This window comes from Haliotis asinina, chromosome 14 (assembly GCF_037392515.1).
Source record: "Haliotis asinina isolate JCU_RB_2024 chromosome 14, JCU_Hal_asi_v2, whole genome shotgun sequence".
In the NCBI taxonomy this organism is placed as follows: Eukaryota; Metazoa; Mollusca; class Gastropoda; order Lepetellida; family Haliotidae; genus Haliotis; species Haliotis asinina.
Window position 1 is genome coordinate 46,515,102 of NC_090293.1, and position 24,550 is coordinate 46,539,651.

At 40.3% G+C, this 24,550-nt stretch overlaps 1 protein-coding gene across 1 annotated transcript; it reads right to left on the reverse strand.

The window, feature by feature from the left end:
* Window positions 1–659: 659 nt before the first annotated feature.
* Window positions 660–23,323, reverse strand: LOC137261293 (WD repeat-containing protein 76-like). Its single transcript, XM_067799016.1, has 15 exons — window positions 23,187–23,323; window positions 22,395–22,481; window positions 21,098–21,286; window positions 19,791–19,877; window positions 19,006–19,064; window positions 13,935–14,049; window positions 13,208–13,353; window positions 12,327–12,480; window positions 10,647–10,805; window positions 8,880–9,001; window positions 6,047–6,148; window positions 5,056–5,205; window positions 4,250–4,303; window positions 3,582–3,684; window positions 660–2,127 (listed from the first exon to the last, which is right to left on the reverse strand). Exons 1-15 carry the CDS (start codon window positions 23,226–23,228, stop codon window positions 1,978–1,980), a joined length of 1,719 nt encoding a protein of 572 aa, XP_067655117.1. The 5' UTR covers window positions 23,229–23,323; the 3' UTR covers window positions 660–1,977.
* Window positions 23,324–24,550: the final 1,227 nt, after the last annotated feature.

Below are 24,550 nucleotides of genomic sequence, written 5' to 3' on the forward strand. Positions count from 1 at the left end.
ACAGTTCGAATCTGGACCAGGTAAACCAGCGGTTGATGGTATCAGCTACCCATGGCACAATGGCATCACAACATGTCTTGTGTGCCAAAGACCCAAAGTTAACCCTGCTCAAATGGTTTGTTTGTTGTTAAGCCTCTATTCAAGATATTCAAGGTACATGACAGCAAACTGCAGGTAATTCAATCTAGACTAATCCAGTAATCAACATGAGCATCGATCTACATAATTGGTGTTGCAATGACCTGTCAACCAAGTCAGTAAGCCTGACCACCAGATTCTGTTAGTTTGACCACCAGATCCAGACGCCTCTTACAACAAGATGGGTTATTGAAGATCAATTCTAACTGTATCTTCACTGGTCCTACCAGCCAGACACAACACTGCATGAACCAGACAGTGTTTAAATCATCACTGCGAGTCAGAAAGTGTCTCCATTGTTTGCCTAAGTCTTCTTGATGACTGCCATTGTAAGCTTATATCAGAACCATCACTATCACGGGCAACTAGACTGAGACAACCGGCTATTAGTTCCTTATATATGCTATATGCATCCTGACATAAGATATAGCAAGGGCCCTGACCACCAAAACTGTTTGTCATAACTGTCAGCTAATCATAAGTGTGTTCATATTAAATATAGTACAGTGTATTAAACCAACTTGTATCCAATATACTTTTTATTCATATCTTTACATATTGATGTGACATATGTAAGATACATACATGAAATATCAGACAATACTTAGTCCAATGCCCTCTGAATTACATCAAGTTGTAAAAAGGTGGAAATTCTTTAATGGTAACAGACAAAGAAACCAAACCTTTCAAAATTTCCCACTTGACCACAGGACAGGTGAGTGGACAATAATTAGTGGTCCTGTCTGTACTTCACTGGTCTAAAATAACATTCGTTGATTTACTGACGTCTGAACCAACTGACCTGACATACAAACACATTGCAGAATTTCCACATATTATTCTACAACTAACACATTAACATTGCTAAAGTTGTACAGAATTTTGAGGACCCATTATGCAAATAAACCTGTGCATTGCCACAGTATTCTGCACATCTGAGGAAAAAACAGGCATGTTGTTGGTAGCCATTTCATGTCACATCTTGAAGAGTGAACGAGTGAATGAGTTTACTTTTACGCCACACTCCACAATATTCCAGCTATATGGCGGCGGTCTGTAAATAAGAGTCTTGACCAGACAATCCAGGGATCAACAACATGAGCATCAATCTGAGCAACTGGGAAACGATGACATGTGGCAACCAAGTCTGCAAGCCTGACCACCAAATTCCATTAGTTGCCTCTTACGACAACCATAGTCGCCCTGTATGGCAAGCATGGGTTGCTGAAGGCCTATTCTACCTTTCACAGGTACAGATCTTGAAGATAACCAGACAGTACAATAAAAACAACTACATCTACCTGTGGTTTACGTATCTATCTGGGCAGTCTCCATTAAACAAAGGTTCAGCACATCATGTAGTTATTCTGGCTTTTTATGCTATACACATATGTAAATGTAATACTAATTCATGAAAACACTGGATGGGACTTAACGCATGTTAAATGTCATTGTTATTACCCCAAATAGTCCCAGAGTTGCCGATGAGACATAAAGCGATATTCATTCATTCAACTCAACATATTTCAGTTGGGACTCCAGTGGTCCCAGCTGGTAATGGCTCACATTCTTCAGCATAAATGGCAATACATTCACATACTAAGCACAGCAATAGTTACCAAATATTCCTTTGGTCAACTCAAGACTTAAATATTTAACAAAACTGTATTCTTGCAGAAAAAAAGCAGTTTCTTCATAGTTATTCTTGATTATTTTATGTTTTAATCCACCAGTTCTTCCTGATTATGCTCACACTTGGGCGAACACCTTGGACACCAAATCCTCATCCTGTCAGCAATATGGTGGGTTACCACCATGGAAATGTTTGACTGCCTGCCATCACATGAAGACATGTACACGTCCACTCGAGTTGCCGCCAGCAACAATGTTCCTTGAGGGGTGGATGTCGTTAAGGGAACACACAGACCCCAGACAGTCCGGGTTGGTGAGAACCTGCACCAATGCACCGTCATCATTGTATAGCTCAATCTGGAAAAACAGATTCAACCTATTGTAGTGTTATGCCACAGGACTCAGAAACTTTTTCAAATAAATATAGTTTGTTTGTTGGTTAACGGCACACTCAGCAATGTTCCATCTATATGTTAGTGGCCTGTAAATAACTGAATCTGGATCAGACAATTCAGTGATCAAAAGCATAAGCATCAATCAAAGCGATTGGGATTCAATGACATGTGTCAACCAAGTCAGCAAGCTACCCAATCCTGTTAGTCTCTCATTAAGACACACATGGGCTGTTGAAGACAATACTGACCTTGATCTTCACAGGTATCAATTTGATCTATTCAAGGTAATAAAGACAGCAAATAATTTGGTATTGACAAACAAACAGCTAAATAGTAACAGTGCTAGTCATTCAAGGCAGCCGCATTACAGCTACTTCGAAACAGGCTATTCATAATTTTGAACCAGTGGTTAATTGAGCATTACTGTATAGCACATTATCTTCTATCATGGTATTTCAACGCGTGGCTAACGGTTTTGCATCATGATATTTCTACGACAAGCCTTATTTTCAAAAATAGATTGCAAATCCAATCACATATAAAAGGTTACCACTAGTCTTGACCTGAGCTCACTAGAGTGGTTCCATGTGTGCAATCAGTGATGTTTTCCTAAAAACAACATGACATCTGCCAAGACACCAAAGTTTGATGAAACCTGTCCATGCTCACGACACCTATCCACGCTTTTGAAGAGCGAAATGTGTCATGATGTTTTAACGAGCTCAAGTCATTTGCAATTTTCGTAAAAATATCATACTCAGAAAAACTTGTGATTTACCTTATAAGTTGTTCGCTGGTCACGAGGGGGCCATGGGCTCATGTACCCTCGAGGTTTGTTTATATTCCCCCGAGCTCAAGGGTGCATGAGCCCATGGACCCCGAGGGACCAGTGAACAACGTATTTATCTTACCAAACACCTGAATTTTAATTTTGAACTGTTTGAATGTGAGGCGAATCGCCATTTTGCAGACGACACAAGATAAACAGATTTAGAGTTATCTTCCTTCCATCGATTTTCAGTCGCCAAAGATTGGTAATTTCCATGCTTCATACGTGATTCAATGGTATTTGAGACAAATAGGTACTACCACGAAGCACCAGAAGAGTTCGTAATTCCCAGTGGTGTACATTGAAAATAATACATCGCCTGTAAGCGGGGTACATTGAAAATAATAGAATAGCGCTCAGCCAATCAGAAAACAACATCCATGTGTGAGGTAAGATAATACTCTTTAGTCCAGACATTTATAGTTATGGTGGGCCTTTTCAGTCAAGATCGAACAAGCATCCTCAACCAGTCAGAGGCTGCTCGAGGGTCCTAGACATGAAGTTTACGTGAAAACAGTTTCATGATATGACCTTATCACCACACAGTAAATCAAGTTGAGAGAAGGACAAAGTAACACCACTTGTACCTGTCTGGGTCTCGCCATACTGCCAACAATGAACAGATCTTCCCTTGCCGGGTGCCAGGTAGCACGGAACTTTGTCAGCCATCTTCCCACATGGTTGTCATGTCTGTGAAAACATTTCAGACGTAGAAAGTTTTGTTTTTCAAGAACAGTTCACATAACTGGTGTAGGTTACTTCATTTGTCCTAAAAGTTTGCTTCAGACTAACTGACTGAAGGATATTTGATAGCGACCTCAACCCTACTAGCAAAGCTACTGTGACGTTTAGCTCAAATTAATCAAACTGGTTTGTTTGTCTTTAGTTCTTTCATGAACTATAATAATGGAAAGTGTTAACGATCAAGTTCCTTATTGTGCAAAAGTGACATTTCGGAATAGTTAATTGTACTGTTTTCAAGTTTGAGGTGGGGAATGACTACAGCAAGATATATACTGGACAAAAATAGTTAGGGATATTTGTAAATTTTGAAATTATGAATAATGATGTATTTATTCATTGACAAGCTCATAAAATATCAGTCATAAAAATACCAATATCCCTAACTTATTTTGTCCTCTGTGTGTGTGTGTGCGTGCGTGCGTGCGTGCGTGCACGTATATATGGGGTACATAAGGGCTAAAAAAGACATAGGAATTAACAAAGACAATAGAGCATAGTTAACTAGACTTACCTGATAGATTTCTTTATTGGCAGGTCACTTGTCATCTCAGAGCTATCAAATATGCTGAAAACAGTAACACCAGCTTCAGAACTTCAACCTCATCCAAGCTCTGTTTTAATGTTCATATGTTCATCCTATACCATCAAAATATGACCTATACAGATATCTAAACAACAAGGAGTCATATCAACAATTTCTTAAACAGTTTTGTAACATCACAAGATTTTGTTTGATTGTCTGAGTTTAGTAGACTGTGAAGGTATTGAAAAACGCAAACCAGAAAATCAAGTGATCAACAGCATAAGCATTTCTCTCCCCATTTGGGATGCCATGACATGTTGTCTCTATATGATCATGTCATGACCAGACAATCCAGTGATCAACAACATGACCATCAACCTCAGTAATCGGCATATGATGACATGTGTCGACCACGTCAGTGAGTTTGAACACCTGATTTTGTTGGTAAACTCGAGGATTCCAACCTGGATCCAGGTTAGACTGGATACAGCTTTGTGAGAATGGGGGGTGCACACTTCATTTTCACACGTTTTCACAGGTCACTTAATAAATTTCAGGGACAAAAGGGGTGAAGGGGTGCACAACCCCGTCTAGATTCGCCTATGAGATCTTCACAAGTATAGATCATAATAGGGCAGATCAGAACGACAATATGAATACAGTTCAAGGCAGACATGTGACTAAACAACACTTAGTATTTCATCATGTTATTAATTTGAAGTGTTATGGAGAAATAATTTCTCTGCAATTATTAACACTATCGGGTATCTTGCATCAATACAGACTCCACCTACTTGAGAGTGTTATCTGCTGATGCTGACAGAATGTATTTTCCTGTGATTGGAGAGAAGTAAGCGCTGTCGACAGACTTCCCATGTCTTCTCTCAGCAACAGCAGAGTTGCTCTTCTTCGACATCTTCCGCAAGTCCCACAGACGTACTGTCCTGAAGTGCCACAGGCCAAATGTTTATAGATTACCGTGGTTAAAGAGAGGGAGTTTAGTTTTACGCCACCCTCAGCAATATTCCAGCTATATGATGGCAGTCTGTATAAGTGAGTGAGTGAGTGAGTGAGTGAGAGTGAGTTCAGTTTTATGCCGCGCTCAGCAATATTCCAGCTATATGGCGGCGGTCTGTAAATAATCGAGTCTGGACCAGACAATCCAGTGATCAACAACATGAGCTTCGATCTACGCAACTGGAAACCAATGACGTGTCAACCAAGTCAGCGAGCCTGACCACCTGATCCCGTTACTCGCCTCTTATGACAAGCATTGTCTCCTTTTATGGCAAGCTGAAGGCCTATTCTACCCTGGGACCTTCACAGGTATGACTCTGGGATCGAGACAATGTAGTTACATGCCTGAGTGAGTGAGTGAGTGAGTGAGTGAGTGAGTGAGTGAGTGAGTGAGTGAGTGAGTGAGTGAGTGAGTGAGTGAGTGAGTGAGAGTGAGTGAGTGAGTGAGTTTTTATAGCTTTTCTAGCAATGGGCTTCACACATTGTACCCAATGCCAGGAATTGAACCCAGATCTTCCACATGATGACCGAACACTACCCCACTGCCCCTCGGATGATTGAGAGAGGGAGGGAGGAAAGAATGGAGTGGGCGGATGAGTGAGTAAGGGTGAATACCATTTTACAACACATCAGACTAAGTGCTGACAGTGAATGAGAGTACAAGAATGAGTTGGATCTAGAATAGTATTAAAGAAGAGCACACTTTTATGCATATTGCAAACATGCTGAAAATGACAGCAATATGAGGACAAGACCAGCTTGACTTACGTGTCGACAGATGCCGTGACGAAGTAATGCTTCTGAACAGGATGAATGCTCACAGTCCGCAGGTACTTCTGATGGCATGGGTAGAGGTGTTCCTCCACTGTCCTGCACACAGACAGACAATTCCAGAATCACTTAATTACAGTAGAGACAAGTATTCTATATGAATAAAAAAGAGTAGGGGTATATTGGATTTACAAGATTGATAAAATGCAAATGATGAAGTCAAGGAGGCAACAGATGATGAAGAGAATTTAAATGTGACAATTTACTCTATTCCTTTAGAAATGTTTCATCTGTATGGATATATGTTACTTTTTCTCACATGCACTGCTAGTGGGATGTTTGCAAAGTGGAATCTCCTACTCATTCCTATTGGTATACAAGAACAGCGTTTACTTGTCTCCTACTCATTATACATGAACAGCGTTTACTTGTCTCCTACTCATTATACATGAACAGCGTTTACCTGTCTCCTACTCATTATACATGAACAGCGTTTACTTGTCTCCTACTCATTATACATGAACAGCGTTTACTTGTCTCCTACTCATTATACATGAACAGCGTTAACTTGTCTCCTACTCATTATACATGAACAGCGTTTACTTCTCTCCTACTCATTATACATGAACAGCGTTTACTTGTCTCCTACTCATTATACATGAACAGCGTTTACTTGTCTCCTACTCATTATACATGAACAGCGTTTAATTGTCTCCTACCCATTCCTATTGGTATAAATGTACAGCGTTTACTCGTCTCCTACTCATTCCTTTTGGTATACAAGAACAGTGTTTACTTGTTTCCTACTCATTCCTATTGGTATACGTGAACAGCGTTTACCTGTCTCCTACTCATTATACATGAACAGCGTTTACTTGTCTCCTACTCATTATACATGAACAGCGTTTACTTGTCTCCTACTCATTATACATGAACAGCGTTAACTTGTCTCCTACTCATTATACATGAACAGCGTTTACTTGTCTCCTACTCATTATACATGAACAGCGTTTACTTGTCTCCTACTCATTATACATGAACAGCGTTTACTTGTCTCCTACTCATTATACATGAACAGCGTTTACCTGTCTCCTACTCATTCCTATTGGTATAAATGTACAGTGTTTACTCGTCTCCTACTCATTCCTTTTGGTATAAATGTACAGTGTTTACTCGTCTCCTACTCATTCCTTTTGGTATACAAGAACAGTGTTTACTTGTTTCCTACTCATTCCTATTGGTATACAAGAACAGCGTTTACTCGTCTCCTACTCATTATACATGAACAGCGTTTACTTGTCTCCTACTCATTATACATGAACAGCGTTTAATTGTCTCCTACTCATTATACATGAACAGCGTTTAATTGTCTCCTACTCATTCCTATTGGTATAAATGTACAGCGTTTACTCGTCTCCTACTCATTCCTTTTGGTATACAAGAACAGTGTTTACTTGTTTCCTACTCATTCCTTTTGGTATACGTGAACAGCGTTTACCTGTCTCCTACTCATTATACATGAACAGCGTTTACCTGTCTCCTACTCATTCCTTTTGGTATAAATGTACAGCGTTTACTCGTCTCCTACTCATTCCTTTTGGTATACAAGAACAGCGTTTACTTGTCTCCTACTCATTCCTACTGGTATACATGAACAGCGTTTACTTGTCTCCTACTCATTCCTATTGGTATAAATGTACAGCGTTTACTCGTCTCCTACTCATTCCTTTTGGTATACAAGAACAGCGTTTACTTGTCTCCTACTCATTCCTATTGGTATACGTGAACAGCGTTTACTCGTCTCCTACTCATTCCTATTGGTATAAATGTACAGTGTTTACTCGTCTCCTACTCATTCCTTTTGGTATACAAGAACAGCGTTTACTTGTCTCCTACTCATTCCTATTGGTATACGTAAACAGCGTCTACCTGTCTCCTACTCATTCCTATTGGTATAAATGTAGTGTTTACTCGTCTCCTACTCATTCCTTTTGGTATACAAGAACAGCGTTTACTTGTCTCCTACTCATTCCTATTGGTATACGTGAACAGCGTTTACCTGTCTCCTACTCATTCCTATTGGTATAAATGTACAGTGTTTACTCGTCTCCTACTCATTCCTTTTGGTATACAAGAACAGTGTTTACTTGTTTCCTACTCATTCCTATTGGTATACATGAACAGCGTTTACCTGTCTCCTACTCATTATACATGAACAGCGTTTACTTGTCTCCTACTCATTCCTATTGGTATAAATGTACAGCGTTTACTCGTCTCCTACTCATTCCTTTTGGTATACAAGAACAGCGTTTACTTGTCTCCTACTCATTCCTATTGGTATACGTGAACAGCGTTTACCTGTCTCCTACTCATTCCTATTGGTATAAATGTACAGCGTTTACTCGTCTCCTACTCATTCCTTTTGGTATACAAGAACAGCGTTTACTTGTCTCCTACTCATTCCTATTGGTATACGTGAACAGCGTTTACTCGTCTCCTACTCATTCCTATTGGTATAAATGTACAGTGTTTACTCGTCTCCTACTCATTCCTTTTGGTATACAAGAACGGTGTTTACTTGTTTCCTACTCATTCCTACTGGTAAACATGAACAGCGTTTACTTGTTTAGTGCCAGTTGTATGATAAAAGCCTGTAAATAATCAGGACCAGTCAATCTAGTGATTGATAACACGAGCAACAATAAATATTGGGCATGACAGCATGTAGTGAGCCAGCTGACCATGCTAGGATGCCATAATCACTATATTGCTTCTTGTGACCAATCGACTGCAGAAATGTATCTAGAATTCCTACGACCAGACTACTCACTGGGGTGTCCGTACATCCACTACAGCAACACAGCCGTCAGTTTGGGACACTAACATCACATGCTCCGAGGTGAAGTCAAAGTTGCGGAGAAGCGTGTCTTCATCATCTGGACGAGAGTACACCTACAACAGTGACACCTATACAGTGACACCTACAACAGTGACACCTATACAGTGACACCTACAACAGTGACACCTATACAGTGACACCTACAACAGTGACACCTATACAGTGACACCTACACAGTGACACCTATACAGTGACACCTACAATAGTGACACCTATACAGTGACACCTACAATAGTGACACCTATACAGTGACACCTACAATAGTGACACCTATACAGTGACACCTATACAGTGACACCTACAACAGTGACACCTATACAGTGACACCTACAACAGTGACACCTATACAGTGACACCTACACCATGACACATATAGTGACACCTACAACAGTGACACCTATACAGTGTCACGTACAACAGTGATACCTATACAGTGACACCTAAACAGTGACACCTACAACAGTGACACCTACTACAGTGACACCTATACAGTGACACCTACAACAGTGACACCTATACAGTGACACCTACTACAGTGACACCTATACAGTGACACCTATACAGTGTCACCTACAACAGTGACACCTACACAGTGACACCTACAACAGTGATACCTATACAGTGACACCTACAACAGTGACACCTATACAGTGACACCTATACAGTGTCACCTACAACAGTGATACCTATACAGTGACACCTACAACAGTGATACCTATACAGTGACACCTACAACAGTGACACCTATAGTGTCACCTACAACAGTGACACCTATACAGTGACACCTACAACAGTGATACCTATACAGTGACACCTACAACAGTGACACCTATACAGTGACACCTATACAGTGACACCTACAACAGTGATACCTATACAGTGACACCTACAACAGTGACACCTATACAGTGACACCTACAACAGTGACACCTATACAGTGACACCTACAACAGTGACACCTATACAGTGACACCTAAACAGTGACACCTATACAGTGACACCTACAACAGTGACACCTATACAGTGACACCTATACAGTGACACCTACAACAGTGACACCTATACAGTGACACCTATACAGTGTGCCAAATAGTTTCCAAATGCTGTCAGCCAGTCAGGCTAACTATGCCGTAAAGTCACTAGTCCATAATATATTGAACTAATCCTAAATCCTAATCCTGAATGTAGACATGTGTTGCATCATTAATCTACTAATATGATAAACCTTTTAATCAGGCCATACTCTTGCACGCTTAATAGTGTATTATACCTCAACAAGTCGTAGAGAGTGATACATTCACAAAATAACCACTTGAAAAGATTTCCTGGCCTTACTGGATACTCAGTAGCCACGGGATAGTGGGCCAGAGGTTATATTGCACACTGTCCTTAATAATGAACACCATGACAATGGCATTCCATACATGCTGAACTGAAGGCCTCACATAGAATTAGCTATATGACTGGTCCTGGTATGTGTGACACAACACAAGATAATTCAATGTTTACTTGAATTAGTAAATAAATTATTACAATAATCAGTACGGTAGTTTTCACAGTAGTTACACTGTCATGTGCAGGACATATAACAGTCATGTGATACACCATGTCCTCCAGCCTTTACGTATGGTTTAATGACCACCTTTAACATTAACATCAAAGTTTCAAACCACACAAGACATCAGTATGACAATGTACCTCGTCAAAGACACCCTTCTCAAAGTCCCCACATCTGAGGCTGCCATCGTAGCTGCAGGAGTAAATCTTGAGGGGTGCCCAGGGAGGGAGGTGGAGGCAGTTGACAGGGCGGGAGTGGGGGCAGTATGCCACTACACCATCATGCTCGTCGGAACTCATCTGGAAAGAAGCAGGGTTATGGATGTTTTGGTTAAACTGGTTGTTGTTGTCTGACTCTTTCAGTAATGTCGTAAACAGAAGAGAATCCGTGGGATATAAAGAATATTCTTGACAATGGTTCAGTGATGCAAAAATATAAAATAGATCAACAATGCTCTGCAAATCATTTGATGAAGGTGGTGGGAGAGCTGTCCAATGTAGCTAGCTCGAAGTCCGAGGATTGTAACATACTGTTCCATCCTGCCAGTTCACCAATTAATAGCATTCTATCACACGGTTGAGAGCTAACTAAAGCACCGGTCTAGTGATCCAGCCAGCTTGGAAATGCTGGGATTGAGCCCACCAATGACCGGGTGTAAAAACCTTTGTGTCAACTTTGTGTGCAGATTCTTTCAGTATTGTCACAACCCCTAGTGTGCAGTACACAACCCTGTGCACTTAAAAGAACCCACAAATCCGTTGGTTGATGACCAGATGGTGGCCACATAAATATGTTCGAACACCTAGTTGTGGGTACAGCATCATGCAGTAAACATGAACAAAGTACTGTCCCAGTCCACCCAGCTGTGACTGAGCACCTCGTATGGGTGGGAAAGCCATATAAACTCAGTGTGCCTTGTCTGCTGCAAGAGCTGTATACTCCCCAGGGAGTTGAGATTGAAATACAACGAGCCATCATGAAGGACATCCAATGATCGGGGAAAACAAAGCACTTTTGAGCAGTTGAACTGGATATAGGTGCCATACAAATGTTAATAATAAATTGAAGTAACTTCGGCATTTAGGGATGAACTTATGGTGAATTAATGAAAAACTTGAGCTCATTAGTTCAAACGAACAAAGATATAACAGAAAGTAAAAGACTAACATCAAAACAATTCAAGAGTTAGCTTATGTTGAGAAAAAGCATACATGCCAAAGTGAAACTTCTCCGGTTAGTCAGTCCTAAGAGGTTTTCAGATCCAAATTTTCATTGGAACAAAATGCTATAAGCAGGATCAATTTAAGGTCAAAACTGAATATGAAATGGAGACTAAAGAAAAAGGTGAACCTACTACCAAAACATGTGGCAAGTAACTACAAATATACCAAATTTGAGCACTTTTTGAACAAAATTGGCCATAAGGAGCTTTTGCATTGTTGCTATGTCTGCTCTTGAAAAATATTAGTCAGGGTGTCTTCATTGAAGCATGAGAAGTTTCAGCTTCACTGGTCCAGTGGTTCCACAGGTGATGTTTATTATGCAAGGAACTGAATGGTGGAAAAAAACTAGCATTGAGGAAAAACACAAAGGTCAAGGTCAAGAATGAAAATATTGCTAAAAAACAACATCTTGACCAGCCAATGTGCGACAACAAATTACCCAACATGCTGGACAAGTTTGAACTTTTCTCTGCTAAATCCAAAATCAGAACATTTGAGACTACTTTTGCTCTGAGTCCGTTTTGGTTCCCATGGATTATTTTGCCACAGCTCCCAAAGCTATGAAAAAGCTGGATGAAACACCCTTGCCACACTCACCACATCCCAGAAGCCCACTCTTCCCCACTTGTCACCAGCGGCAACCAGCACCTTATCCTTGGTCGGGTGGATCTTAATTGAGAAGATTCGGTCCTTCACGACCTTCGCTACGTGATCCTCAGTCAGACAAATCTTGGAGAAATCTTTCATGAACCTTAGAAGAAAAATAACAGTACATTAGCTAAATATTACAGCTGGGACATCTGCAAACACTTCAAGAGGTATGACTGAATGATATTTCACATAGCAGGATTCAAACATCAACTTGACCTTGTGGGCTAGTACACGTGCAGTGCATGACAATAGAAATTGATTCCGCAAGTTGCTGATGAGACAGAAAATGTGCTGCACCCATCACACTACACTTCATCGAGGATAAATAGGCTCTGGGTGCTTGACGTTTTCTGTTTAATCAAGGGATCAGATCTTTAAAATACTATTGTTATTATAGAGAGGGGTGAAATGGAGTTTAAGCCACATTCGATAGCACTGCATTTATGCAACATCATTTATACATGTTTTTCCATGTACTAGTCCAGATTCAATACTTCAAAAAGAAACGAAAATATCGAAAAGTGATAAATAGTAAAGAAAGAAAGATAACTCTACTTTATTATCACCACGAAATTTAATAGCTACATTTTGAGCAGACATGAAATGAAATCAAAGCTTATTTTCAGTTTGAAACCACAAGCGGAAATTATCTAGTAGCCCACAGACAAGCAAACTACCATAATTTGATTGCCTGAAATGAAACCTGACTTGTCCCCAGCGTCAGGCAATGGGACTTTTTAACCCCTGCAAGTCAACACTTTAGCTTCTAGGCTACCATACCATCCCTGCTGATAGGTGAATGAATATATATTCTGTATCCAACACACCCTTGCAGGTCTGCACAGATGGGTTTAATGGGCGTGGTCTTGCTGCAAGATGTCAGTACAGATGAGGAAAAGTCTCTGTGAGCATCTTCGTCAAGGTGTTCAATCAGACTATCCAACATCGCCAGTGGGCCAGGAGGGGGGCGGGGCTGAAAATGGGAAAAAGGGCAAATGAAGAACCTGGATCTTTGATACCCGAGAACTATTAAATTAGTAAAAAAATATATGTGACTTGCTGACATGGTGATAAGTGACCGAAATGAGGTAATCTGCTGCTGCAAGATAGACAACAAATCTCTTAACGTTATTGGTTCAGATGTAAAAGAGGATTGTGCAGATGTAGATAGGGTAGAGGAAGAAGGGTTTTTTTCCACAGTCTTGGCCAGCTTACCCCTCGTGTGCACAACTGAAGAAGTACTCTCCTTGCCCTTATGTCTTTTTGGAGGGTGGGACCTTCGCCCATATGTCACCCCTATCCCCCATAACAAAATATAGTTACAACTGTCAAAGGATTATAAATGGACATTAAAATAATGGTATGTCCCCCAAGGAGGACTTCTGAAAAAAGAATTCAGTCTAATAAAAAGCACTAGAACTAAGAACCTGCCCACTGTTTGGTTCAAATAACAATGGTTCTGAGTCAATATGAACAACGAAACTACCAGGTATATTAAACTGCAGTTAAACCTTCGTAAACTGAACCCTGCTACATGAACACAATGAAGCTTACATGTTCATCAACTTGAACTGTGAGTTCCTCTGGCACATAAATCGGTTTCGGTGGGGCCACGTTCTGTATACGTAAACTTCGTCTCCGAGGTAAAACTTCACGTGGTTTAGGCACCCTGAAACAAACAATCAGGGCCTCTTGTAGCGCTATGACTGTCGCAAGTCAATGCTACAGCATATCAGGCAGGAATGCCACAAGGAAAGTTGCAAAGTCTTAGACATATGAAACGTTTGTGAAAAGGGTCTGTGTACTTGCAAATAAAAAGTTCTAAAACAAATTGGGCTACTGGGAGCTAAAGCATCTGACAGCATGTGACAATGACTGTACAAGCAGATCCTATTTGTCCCAAAAAACAAACTATATATAGTTTTCATGACATCTAACTAAAATGTAGGTTGAACAACAGCAGCAGTTTTGAAGGGTATACTTCTAACAAACGGAGGTCACTGACATACTGTTTACAAACATGGAAAGGTCATAGAACAAAACAGGCGATGTCAATATTGATAGTGACAATATTTAACCTTGACCTTTGCAGATACTATCAGCCTCCATTTTTTCCATCTTCAACAACGTTAGAGTTCCAGTTGATGTTTTCATTGCTGTATGACGCATTTTATGTAACTATTTACTTTTGTCATGGTTGGCACTGGCAACTGTAATTTTCTGAATAAAATTAATATTTTATACTTTTCCTGACTCATGCTTAATTGCTTGTCCCCCTCTTCTATTCAAAAGTTAGTGGAACACTTGAAATCCCATGAAGTTCCCTTTCTTCAAAATAGGATGTATAATCACTCACTCAAAGGTAGCCTCCCTTTCCTCTATGTTTTGGTGCCAGTATTGGTCTCATGACCGGCCATATTTGCCACTCTCTCCAAAACACAAATCCAAGTGCCTTGAAGGGGATATTGGAAGGGTTGATCTCATGAGTCAGGATAAGTATAAAATATCAATTTTATTCCGAAAATTACATATTTTTTTCCCTTTTCCTGACTCATGCTTAATTGCTCACAGTATCCAACGGATATGCTGGTGGGTCATGCCACTTCTTGGATACAATCTTCCTGCAAATGTCCTGAATATCCCCCCATATGGGAAGTATGTACATCGTTACTCAGTGCTAGATGTGTTCATCTGCCACATTACAACCCATATATGACAAATTATCCAAATACATACAGGGTTTATGATCACTTATGCTAGTCATAAGACTCATGCGCATGGACTCTCAACCAACAACCTTGTTCAGGATCAACAAGTCGCGGATCAGGGTGAGCTATTTATAGCACCTTTGAGGAACCATTAACTGTTGTGCTACAACAAATTGGCTGACTAGGTGAATGCCTCGGACGTCCTCCATGACGTCTCCGACATTGTGGTTTGCCAACACCATATCTGATTTCTAATTCAGCCCTCCATGATTGCTGTAACTGAACAATTTCAATGTAAACCGAGCATAGATGCCAGAATTCATGTGGATTGGAGGCTCATGGTAGTTCAAGTCCTGCTGCTTTATATGCTGGTAAAATAACAGTTCTCATCCAGACTGAAACCATTATTCCAAAGATTTTTGTAGAGGTCTCTGAAGACAACAGAATAAATAGACACGTAAATTTCCACCTCTTTGTTTTTGCTCAGTCATCAGAGTGATAAAGCTGAAACATTTCCAACTGAATGATGTGCAACTGGCAATCTTGACTGCACCTTTTCCCTGCTGCCACTTGGTTGTGGAAATGAGCACCCCATCCTTGAAGGGACGTGTCCACATAAAAATGAGTGTTGCAGTGATAAATAATGACTGCGCAGACGTTCAATTCCTGAGTCCACCATAGGAGGTATGGTTTGAGATTCTCCAGTAACTGTATCGGGTTCCCATCAGTCAGTCAGCAGCAGCTAAGCAGCCGTAATTGTAACCTCCCCTGTGTGTCATGTCCTGGGCTGAGGTTAGCAGTCCTGGGAGACATTGCCAATCTCGGAGACTAGAGTAAAGTAGCGCTTGCGACATTCTGGCTTGAATATTGAATATTGAATAATAGCTTCTTCTAATTTCTGTGTCTGATCAGCCACATAGGTGAGCGCCAGTGGTGTGCTGGTAAGTGGTGGAATGGCCTTTCGTTATATCTTGTATCCTGCCTGAAGTATCTGAGATACGAAGTTGTCCTGTAGTATGCCCCTATTTTCCCAGTACCTCTGTATTCTTCCATCCATGGTTGAAGGTTGTATGGAAATGACTGGGGGTGGAACACTCCATTCATTTCGTTCGTACCTTATCTTCAGTGACCTGTCTGCCACTCCTAAGGCACGGCCTATACCAGAGGTAGTCCTGTTCCGTGTTGAATGACGAAAGGAGCCACAACCTCCTCTACTGCTGGAATAATTTTTTGGTTGACAATTGGGGTAACAATGCGACGTCTGGCAAACAGCAGTAGCCAAAGTATCAACAGACTTAATCATCCCAATTTTGCTGGACTCCTGTGAGACTGACCTCGCAACTTCCTCAATTTCTCCACCAACTGTGGTTTGGTGAATCAGTCACTCCAGAAGCATGATAATAAAAACCTTAGTCTTCTCAACAGACTTAATCCTGCTGATGTAGATGCAAGCTGCAAATATAAATTGTTGACCCACTTCTGTTTCAGGAGGGCTGACACAATCATGCTGTCCTCTTCAGTACTTGAATTCTTGAATCTAGCTATCAATGCTTCATTAATAGCTCTAGATCTAGAAGGACCATAAAAGGTATGACGAGTGGTGGTATCTAGTTGAGCTAACTTCTTGTCATCCACAAGATATATATACAAGATTTAGCCATGCATCGTTGATAAGTTTATATGTCTTCATCAATCTCTGGAGTCTTCGTGAAAGGTTCCATGTGGTCTGAAGGAAACCGTTTTGCTTTGAAGGATGTTGGCTTCAGTACTTCTTAGTTTTGTTGGGGCTCCGCTGTCTGGGCTGTCCGGTGCTTTGGAGATAGGATCGACAGGAGGTACATCCTGTAAGTGAAAGCTTTGTTTGATTCCTTTGACGGAGAATCTAAATCCAGTCCCTTAGGTATTCACTAACTTACTTCCGCATTGGAGAAAATAATCTCTGCTTCTTCATCCGAGAATCTGTCTAAGGAGTTGTGACGAAGAGTATCCCTGCCTTATTCCCTTCGCAGGGGTGTATCCTCAGAACGTAATACCTTATGAGCATCTTCTAAACATATATCCCTTCGTGCACCTTCCATTCAGCACAAAACTTCAAACATAGAATCCCTGCGTACTTTTAGCAAGACCTCCTATATCTGCGACAAAGACTGATCCCTCGTTGAGAATTCCTCCTGAGATGAAGGGTACCTGCATGTGTACATGCTTCCGAATCTGAGGGTAAAGATGACGATGACAAGGAGATCTTCTGCATGAGGAATTCTTTTTACTGTGATGCAACAGAACCTTTGAGAACTGCTTACCCAACATTCCTTGAAGTATCCAGACAGCATGACACAGAGGCTGTAGATGGAGATGATCTGTGAGAATGTAAACGTTAACGCATGTCCTTTTCGATATTCATATAGGTTTGAGAGTAAGGTGTGCCTTCATGAGCGATGACAGTTGATGAAGGTGTCTTAAATGGCAGTCCTCTCTTCCCTGATGAGTCAATCCCTTAAGGACATCATGCTTTGCGCGAATTGTTCCTTGAAGAGTCCAGGATCAAATCCTGTACTGAATGTATAGACCTCCATGGAGTGTTCCTCTGAGAACAGAGATGCCTCTTCTGACCTACGATGTAGGTGTGCTATATTGGCAGAGTTGCCATTCTTCATAGAAGACGTCAGCGTCAAAAGTAGATCATCCGATGATTAATGCTGCATAGATGTTGAAGATGATGTCCTTGCCTTCGAGGCAGATTGCGATCTGTTGGTGAGAGGTACCTCCGGAAGAAGTATGGTTGATTCATCAAATATCTCCACTTCGCACAGAGGCACAATATCTTACATGAAGGAACAAGCCCTTGATTTAGAGGATGATGATATCTTCCTCTTCTGTGATGAAGACTATTAAGATCGCTTAGCCTGTGAAATGGATGAATCCTTTAACGTACATCTCTTCTTCGCCGGTGCAAATGTCTGTCATCAAATCAGAGTTACGCTCCTGAGTCACGTCCAGCATATCTCTGGAATAACAAACACCAGCAGTAGGAATCACTACACAGTTCTTAGCGCAATCCTTAGCCTTACCAGACATGACTGATGGACACTGTCTTACCTTGTCCCTTGCGTGTCTCAGAATGGCAAACAAATATTGATTAAATTAAATTCTTCAGTCGATAAATGTTGACAAAGATCGCAGCAGATGTTGGAAGAACAAACTGTAGTGCAAGTGGACATAATCAGAGTGGATCAGATGCTACAACTCAAACAAATTTTCATCAAAATCTGAACAAAGTCTGAATCATGATTTCAAGTTGAAAACACATATAAAATACATAAACTAAAAATTTTCACAAAATTTTACATCATACAATTTAATACATAGCCTGAAAACCATAAACAGCAAAATTTACACAATACTCCAAAAGAACAAGAGAAAAGGTGTCATAAAAGAACCCCAAGTTGTCCACTTATCCTTCGAAGGGCGAAGACGGAGATATGACCAATATTGGCACTGTAACATAGAGGAAAGGGAGGCTACCTGTGGGTGAGTGTGATTATATGTCCTCTTTTGAAGAAAGGGAACTTCATGGGATTTCAAGAGTTCCATTAAGTTTCAAATAGAAGAGGGAGACAAGGAATTAAACATGATAAGGAGACATGTGCATAGCAGCATGTGACAAATGTGAGTGAGAAATATCGTCAATAATAAACCCAAGTTCAAATGAGCCTTAGGTGACTGAACATCAAAACTGAGCTACTTAGTACTAATGACATCACCTAACAATGGGGTTGATAATGGACGGTCATCAAGCATTCTGCATGCATTATCAAGTTACTGAGGCTCGCTCACTTCTGAATGTGCGGACGTTTTGATGGTAATTCCTTCCATTTCAGCTATTGTACATGATAACACAAAGTAATGTCAGATCTCACCTCTTCACTGCTAAACCTTTCTTTGGTTTGACGACCAGTTCATGCAACTGGTGTTTGGCCTGACAAAGACAAAACATTCAAGACAATCTTTTAAATAATATTCATGTTGATCCTAATACAGGTAGATTTCTACTGCAGTAGATAGCGGAGAGGAAAGTAAGCTAACTGTACATGATTCAAAAGATTTATATTTACAATATATATAAAGATATTTATTCGAACAATTAAGCATTTACACATTAACAATTTATTCAAATCAAGAGATAAAAAAACAAACAAGAAATGACCACTCATAATATTTATTCATAATAACCCACCTACAGTATTCAACTAAATCCATCTGTATTCATTGTAACCCACCTCCTGTATTCAACACAACCCGCCTCCTGTATTTATCATAACCCACCTCCTGTATTTATCAAAACCCACCTCCTGTATTCAACACGACCCACCTCCTGTATTCAACACAACCCATCTCCTGTATTCATCATAACCCACCTTCTATATTCAACATAACCCATCTCCTACATTCCATCTGTATTCAACATAACCCACCTACAGTATTCAACATAACCCACCTACAGTATTCAACATAACCCACCTTCTGTATTCAACATAACCCATCTCCTGTATTCAACACAACCCATCTCCTGTATTCAACACAACCCATCTCCTGTATTCAACATAACCCACCTCTTGTATTTGTCATAACCCACCTCCTGTATTCAACATAACCCACCTCCTATATTCAACATGAGTCACCACCTGTATTCAACACAACCCACCTCCTGTATTCCAAGCTGTGTTAAGAATGCTGCATTAGCTCTGATGTTTTCCTGTCGCATCTTCTCATATGCCTCTGCATCATCAACCTGAAATGATAGTCAGAGGGATACTATTCTCAGCTAATGGATTTTCCAGTCAGAAAACCTGGATTCTACTTGCAAAGAAATTTAGAAAAAGTGGAAACAATTCATGATTTGGTTGCACTCAGCATTATGTATGTGCTGGCAGTCTGTAAATAATCAAGTCTGGATCTGACAATCCAGTGATCAACAGCATAAATATCAATCTACTCAATTGGGATAAGATGACATGTCAACCAAGTCAGCGAGCCTGACCCACTGATCCCGTTGGCCACCTCTGTGATGAATCTCCATGGGTCTGAAAATATGTCTGTACCCACCTTTTCTTGAGTATATTGTACACAAAGGCATAATGCATTTCCACCTCCAGATTTTGCACTTCAGACTGAGAGATACATATTCAGAGCATGAATTGATCAAACAAAATGTGACCATGGAAAGAACGAAATCACAAGAAATGATAATATCCAGTTGAATTTCCTGTTCTGCTAGTTATGTCTTGGACCCATGAAGGTCCCGGGGTAGAATAGGCCTTCAGCAACCCATGCTTGCCTTAAAAGGCGACTATGCTTGTCACGGGAGGCAATTAACGGGATCAGGTGGTCAGGCTCGCTGACTTGGTTGACACGTCATAGGTTCCCAATTGCGCAGATCAATGCTCATGTTGTTGGTCACTGGATTGTCTGGTCCAGACTCGATTATTTACAGATCACCGACATGTAGCTGGAATATTGCTGAGTGCCGCGTAAAACTAAACTCGCTCACTCACTCCTTATGTCCTGTATGCAGGGATCTAGACTATGAGATTAAGATGACTGTCAGCATTTCTCATAGACTAGGCGGAAAACACATCCACATCGTTTACAGTTACTTATAACCAAGACCACCCGTCAGAACATACTCTTTACTTCAACTGAGTGAACCATGTATGGAATCAAATACAGACCTTCGGCTTGACAAGCAGACGCTTTAACCAGCAGGCTAACCCACAACCTGTGTACTTTAAGGACACAGATAGGCTTGCAATATAGATTAATCTAACAGCAACCTGGCATCAAATCTTGGGCCAGTGGTTGATATTATGAGCAAAGTCTCATTGTACCACATCACAATGACACAGTCACTGAAACAACAATACAAGTTGAAGGATGTCCCTTAAATCCTCAGAACCTATGAGAATCCTGCAGCTTGGCACATTTCCATGACTGTGATTTCTGTATACTCACTTCAGCATCTGAGTCTGACTCCGTAGATTCAGACTTGACTGGCATCTGTTTGATTGTTTTCAGAGGTGACGGCACCTTCTGAGGCGACGGCTGCCTGGAAGGTGACATGTCGGTTGCCACGTTTCTCTTCCTACCTCGGACAGACGTTGTCTTTTGATCGACTTCATCTTTCCTCAAGTCAGGCTCCAGCTAAGCAAATACAAATGTTTCTATAAACATTCTACAAAATAAGAGACTATGAACTTGTCATAAACATTTTACTCCCAAAACAGCTAAGGAAAGAAACTCAGATCCAGTGTATCCTAACACATACACTGAAGGGAATAGCGCAAATTACAAGATTCTGCATTCACCATGAAACGCACAAGTACACATAATATTGTGACAGTTACTTTATGCTGTATTTAACACGACTGCAACAATATTCCAACTGATGATCTGTAAATAAATAAATTGAACAGACAAATACTGCAGTCAAGTCCAGCTCTCAAATTTTAAAATTTTTTTAAAAAAAAAACTACATCATAAAAGAATAAAAACTTGGCTGGAATATTTCACATTTCAAAGGAAGAATCTTGTTAAATCCAAGCATTCATCATGATCATATTACTTAAGAAGAGCTTCAGTACTCACATCTCACAACTGTTTCAGGCCACTATAATATTGCAACAATCCGCGTCATTTGCAGTCCATTTGGGTTCAGATGAGAAAGATGAATTATCAAGTTTCTCAAAATAGGGCTAAGTACACATAACATAACAACTCCTCCATTTTAAAGATAGGAATGTATCTTAGAGCGACATTTTTAGAAGTTGGATATGTCTATCAGTAAGTTCAGATACAGTCAGTGAGTGAGTGAGTTTAGTTTTACACCGCACTCGGCAATATTCCAGCTATATGGCAGCAGTAAATAATCAAGTCTGGACTAGACAATCCAGTGATCAACAACATGAGCATCGATCAAAGCAATTGGGAACCGATGACTTGTGTCAACCAAGTCAGCGAGCCTGACTACCCGATCCCATTAGTTGCCTCTAATGACAAGCAGAGTCGCCTTTTATGGCAAGCATGGGTGCTGAAGGCCTATTCTACCCCAGGACCTTCACGGGTCAACTTCAGATATAATTACAGAAACATGTTAAAACTCATCTTTGTCATATGAGGAATATATATGCTGGTGATATAATTTGACTAGAATGAAACTTAAGGGAGGATACCGGTGGATGTCTTTCCCTTCCATGATCGATGAAATTCTACAACACACATTCCTGGAATGCTTTGGAACATGATTGTTTACCTCTTTGAGAAGCTTGCTGGATTTCGATCCCCGTGCTACTGGTGGTTTCATTTTCAACACTTCCAAATTCTCCTTTGCATCGACTTTCTGGAGTACCAAAACATAATCATGATAATATTCCTGTCAGTTCTAAAAATGATTTTTAAAACAAGATCAGATTGGTATCTGTTAAATAAAAATGAAATTGTGGATTAGTTGATAGATTACGAAAATTCTTAACATGCTCCACCTGAAAATATCACAAAATTAACAATAAATTCTGTTAAGTATGCATGCATTTGATTTTTTTCAAAATGTCACATCAATGAACCGAATAAATGATCATATTAATGAAATTATATGCTTAGTCTTGCTCACACTGTGAGTCAGTCCCTGAAACACGTTATTTTCCCAAATGCCAAAGCCCCTAAAAAAGAAAGTCTACATTTCCTCGGTTTAGGTTCAGGGATGTACGTGTGATATCCCTGCTCCATTTTTACAATTTTTGTGGGTTTGTTTGTTACCATGAAAACTATACATATACCAAGAGTACTGCTCTGTGGAGGTATTGTGACTCGTAGAGCATAATTAATTATTTAATGAAAATAATATACTGACAATGCCGAAAATGTTCAATGGAATCTAAAGCTGACACAGGCTATCATCGTACCCTTTGCTCTTTCTTCTGAGAACGAAAACTGTTAGTTTTTTTACTGACAAGATATTGATTTAGGGAAGAGTTCACCGTCTCTCTACTCATGATTTCACATGCTCTAGCTTTTACTGTAGTTATTTTTCATCCTCTGTACTTACTGTACACGTGCGAGTTGAGCGTCTTCTGGTGGAGACAGGCATTTTGCTAATAAGTGAGCAACACGGACGATGCTAATAGCTGATATGATAACTCCCGCGAAAAGTTTATGTAATGTTGTCATCTGAGCCCCAACTATGGATTTGAAAACATTTGAGTAGCCCGTCTGTAAATAGGAAAAGAACGCAAGGTTTCTGCGCAATCTACTTCTAAAACCAGTTCTTGTACAGTTTAGCGTGAGGAATATTTTGGTTGATGTCCTTTGCAAATGGAATGGAATTCATTTGGGACATTGTTTGATTTTATGTTCACATGCCTTTCAGTTTCATGTGAGCAGGAAAAAAGGAAAATTCCAATACGAATTTAATGAAACGAAATTTCTTTCAGGGGACATAATCCCGTCTAGACTTATCCTAGAAAGCAGAAACTGAAGTGCCGTACAATACTTGAGCGTACGTCAAAAATATTATTTGTCGGTTTACTGACAAAATCTCAACTCACAGAATTACAGCGAGTGAGTATAGTTTTACCTCACGTTTAGCAATATTCCAACAATATCTCGGTCGGGGGCACCAGAAATGGGCCTCAAACATCGTGGGGAATAGAACCTAGATCTTCGACGTGACGAGCCAACGTTTTACCACCAGGCTACCCCACCGCCCCTCACAGTTTTGTACTGTTCCACGTTTGCTAATAGATCTACTTCGCTTAAAAATCCAGATCGGGAGTTTCAGATCTGGGTAAGGGTAATGTGAAAATAATGCTGATCTCGATAGTTACACCTCAGAGTTTACGAACCATTCAAAACAATGAAGGGAAAGAATTTTGTAAATATATAAGAACTGTCCACTCATTATTTATGAGTATTGTCACAGTTTCATTTACATTTGTGACAGTATTTAATTCAAATTATGGAGGGGTTGGGTACCGGCCATCGGTTTAAGAAGTCGCTTTAAATAACAACTTAAGCTTTCCCTCGACATGAATTTGACACGCTGCGTGTCATTCAATCACATCTTTGAAAACCGCGCGCGCGCGTGTGTGTGTGCGTGCGTGCGTGCGCGCGCTGGGTGGGGGTGGGGTAAGTGTTTGGGGTTTTTTTGTTTCTGTTTGTTTGTTTGGGTTTTTTAGGGCATACATGACCCTACACATTACATCCCTATTTCAATGTACCATAATTCTGATGTGTGGCAAAGGAAACAATCCTCCAAATACTACCCGTAAGGATCCGGAATAGAGTTGATTTTCATGCTTGTCGTAAGAAGCGATTAACGGGATCGAGACTTCAGACTCGACCTGGTTGAGACATGTCATATTTGTATCCTAACTGTGTAGTTTAATGCGCATATTTTTGATCACTGGATTG

What these genes read in the sequence shown, in the direction of transcription:
- LOC137261293 (XM_067799016.1), bottom strand. Translation starts at nt 23,228, where the DNA reads ATGCCTGTCTCCACCAGAAGACGCTCAACTCGCACGTGTACA. An exon ending in AAAGGTTTAGCAGTGAAGAG is followed by an intron (nt 14,050 to 19,005) that starts GTGAGATCTGAC and finishes TGTTTGTTTCAG; the next exon opens with GGTGCCTAAACCACGTGAAG. An exon ending in GTATGGCGAGACCCAGACAG is followed by an intron (nt 2,128 to 3,581) that starts GTACAAGTGGTG and finishes CTGTTTTTCCAG; the next exon opens with ATTGAGCTATACAATGATGA.